The 3,524-nt window shown below is 35.8% G+C and overlaps 1 protein-coding gene across 1 annotated transcript; it reads left to right on the top strand.

The window, feature by feature from the left end:
* The first annotated feature begins 397 nt into the window (after positions 1 to 397).
* LOC120184951 (ethylene-responsive transcription factor ERF003-like) lies at positions 398 to 1,286 on the top strand. The gene is made up of 2 exons (XM_039189291.1): positions 398 to 558; positions 655 to 1,286. The coding sequence occupies exons 1-2, from the start codon at positions 476 to 478 to the stop codon at positions 1,154 to 1,156; spliced, it is 585 nt and encodes a 194-aa protein (XP_039045222.1). The 5' UTR covers positions 398 to 475; the 3' UTR covers positions 1,157 to 1,286.
* The last annotated feature ends 2,238 nt before the right edge of the window (positions 1,287 to 3,524 follow it).

Below are 3,524 nucleotides of genomic sequence, written 5' to 3' on the forward strand. Positions count from 1 at the left end.
TTTTGGGACATGTACATTCAAAGATTTTTATGGTTCAATACAACATTATAGGGTTTTCTATCCTCTGTTTTTTAATGGAGCAACTTGTAGTGTTGCTTAAGTCATTATCTAAGCCGAAGACTATTCACATGAACAATCTATTGGATTGTGACCTTTTAGATTTTCACGAGGAAAGAAGGGTATCAAAGCAACCTATGATAGATCAAGTGGATCGGAGTTTTTCGATTTAACTCTAAATATGATCGAGATTGATGTTATTATCAAATATCGATATTTAATTAAATAAAAACGAAAAATAAGAATCCCCTTGGAACCCTTTGTGGGACCCAGCAATATTTTCAAGTTGGATGACAGTGAATTGCCATATATGTCTGTCAACTACAAAAAAAAACCCTTCCCTCCATAGCATCACTCTCATTGAGACATTTCCACAAACACATTTTTTCCAAAACAAACCTTTTCTTTATCTACTGACATGGCCAGACCACAACAACGATATCGAGGTGTTCGACAAAGGCATTGGGGTTCTTGGGTGTCTGAAATTCGCCATCCTCTCTTGTAAGTGGAACTCTGTTTCAAAAACCATCAACCTTTCGTACTTATGGTTCCTTTACGAGTACTGAAGTCTAAAGGTGAGTTTTTGTGTGTGTGCAGGAAAACTAGAATTTGGCTGGGGACATTCGAGACGGCGGAAGACGCGGCTCGGGCCTACGACGAAGCAGCTAGGCTTATGTGTGGAGTGAGGGCTAGAACCAACTTCCCGTACAACCCCAGTGAACCTCAACCGTCATCATCATCATCATCATCATCATCATCCAAGCTTCTGTCTGCAACTTTGAGAGCTAAACTACACAAATGTTACCTGGCTTCACTTCAAATGATCAAACAACAAACGGTGCAGGAGCCTCGAAATAATGGAGCGACTCCACAGGTTATGGGCAACAATGGCATTGCAGGGCCAGGGAGAGAGAGTGGAATGGGAGTTGGAGTGCAGGAAAAGAGAGCATTACCAGAGACAGAAGCCACTTGGGTTGTCAAGAAACCTCAACTTGAAACCACCCAGCACTTCAACTTCAAACCACTTGAGGAGGACCACATTGAACAAATGATTGAGGAACTACTTCACTATGGCTCCATTGAACTTTGCAATGTCTAGTCCATTGGATTAGGTTCACTAAATTTCTCTCCTTTTTCGATATTCATCTGAAACGTCAAACTGGGACTCTGTTACCAAACGTTAAAGCAAACACAGGGTTTACTTCCAGTCTAATGGCACTCATTTGCTAATTTAACCTACCTATATTAGAATGTGCATCTTGCTTACTTCTTTAGAATCGGATAAAAACATTGTGCTTGATTTTTCTCCATGCAAATTGTGGGAAGATTAGTTTCTTATCTTTTTCGGACACCAATTCAATTAAGAAATTATCAAAAATTTACTTTTTAAATAATTAATATTATTATAAGAGTGTTTCTTAAATTTTTATAAATATATGGCAAAAAGGCATTAGAGGTCCTATATTTTTGAAAAAAAATTAACGTGACCCTTGCATTATTTTTTCTTTCAATGTGAATCTCCAACTCATAAACAAACCCAATGTGATCCTTTGACCAATGCTTTACGTCGTTGATCGTTACAGTGCTGACGTGATGATCCACGATGCTGACATGATAGTCTATATACCATGTTTAAGTTACCAATTTAGGCCATCTGTCATGTTATTCATCACATTATCAATCAGTATGGACTGTCATGTCAGTGACGTAATGGTTAACTACTAAAAACATTGGTCGAAGGACTACATTGGTTTATTTTCTGAGTTTGAGGATCATATTAATAAAAAATAATACAATGATCACATTATTTTTTTTAAAAGATATAGGAACCCTAATGCCTTTTTGTATATATATATATATATCTTTCACCTACGATGGATGCGGTCATGCGACTACTGGCGAATCCAGCAGTGGACAATGCCTTTGCCCACCGTTAAGTGGTAAAAGTATGTCTTTAGTCCCTCCCAAGTTTAAATTATGTAATTTGGCCCTTTTAACTCCGGAAAAAAAAATACAATTTTGAAACCTAAAAAATACTAATAATTTAGTTTCAAGTCTTCTTAAGGCGAAAAGTTAAGATTTGACCCTAAAATTTTATAATTATATCTCATCCCACAATATAACTTTCCTGGTTTCCCGATAAAATTAGTGAGATTAACCTCAGTTATATATATATATAAGCAGAAATATCAATTATTGTATTTTTGTGTCTGGTTTGTATCATGATGGTTCACCTGTTTGGGAATAGATTTTGTTCCCCGCAAACATAAGTTAAAGTTGTTTTAATCTCATTATGTTGTTTTACTTTTGATTCAGAAAAGGTGAAATATTAAAATCATTGCATGTTAGTGAGTTTACCATCATTAGTGTTAATAAATCGAGCAAAGTAAACGAAAGAACACAAAAATTTTAACAAGGTTCGGCAATGTGCTTACGTCCTCGATGTCTAGGCGGCGCTAGAAAATTTTTATTCAATGATAACAGGTTTAGGTTACATCTCTATTTATAATAGAAAACCCTGGTACATAATTACAAAATTAACCCTGTACCGTACCGCGGGGCACAGCCCCCGCACCCTAACCCACATAATCGTAACCCCCTCTACAAGACTTTTTTTAAGGACAGTTGATGTTCACTTCGCTCACTCCGCTCCATCCCCTGTCCTCTATTTATAGCCATACCATACCTTACAATTAGTACTTTGAAACCTTTTGCCTCTCCCCCCTTATCTCAAGAAACATGCTTCAACTCCAGCAATGTGACTGCTACAACTTATTTCGATCTATGTACTAATTCATATGGTGTTATTCCTTATCTCAAGAAACATGCTTCAACTCCAGCAATGTGACTGCTACAACTTATTTCGATCTATGTACTAATTCATATGGTGTTATTCGAAAAGTTCGATGCACGAAGAAATAAATAAATTAAGATAAAAACGAGAATCGTTGATGGATGCGGAGGCTCTCATGTGTGTATTTAGAGCTTGATGTACTCTCGTAAAAAAATGTAATTAACCGTCGATTATAGTGAATTTCTTGACCTTAATTTTCTTACAGTATCTCAAATAGTGATGCTCCTTGTTTTCTCAGTCATGTCTTAGTGTTTAACAACTTGTTTGCTCTTTTATTCTTAATGAGAACCAATGAAACAACAAATGCGCTGCTGATTGTTTGTCACGAAAGAGACAAATCATAAAACGTGTTTGAAATTTGATCTTGTCCTATCGTAAAACGTGAGAAAGAGAAGCAAGAACACACAGGAGTCAAAGGTGAGATCTTGTTGAGGTGAAAAAGTAGTCAAAACGAATCATGGTGTGTAGAATCTGACGTGGAAATGCTTGTGAAGAGATAATCATAAGGACCTTAAATTATATATAATTAATATTAAATCCTTTTTATACTATTTTACTAATATTTCATTAATGAAATTATATTATTATTAGAAAATTATAAATTAAAAAAACC

The sequence above is a fragment of the Hibiscus syriacus genome, unplaced genomic scaffold, assembly GCF_006381635.1.
Source record: "Hibiscus syriacus cultivar Baekdansim isolate YM2019G1 unplaced genomic scaffold, ASM638163v2 tig00112980_pilon, whole genome shotgun sequence".
In the NCBI taxonomy this organism is placed as follows: Eukaryota; Viridiplantae; Streptophyta; class Magnoliopsida; order Malvales; family Malvaceae; genus Hibiscus; species Hibiscus syriacus.

Coding starts and splice junctions, on each gene's coding strand:
- LOC120184951 (XM_039189291.1), top strand. CDS start 476: ATGGCCAGACCACAACAACGATATCGAGGTGTTCGACAAAGGCATTGG. Junction 559..654: donor GAAATTCGCCATCCTCTCTT/GTAAGTGGAACT, acceptor GTGTGTGTGCAG/GAAAACTAGAATTTGGCTGG.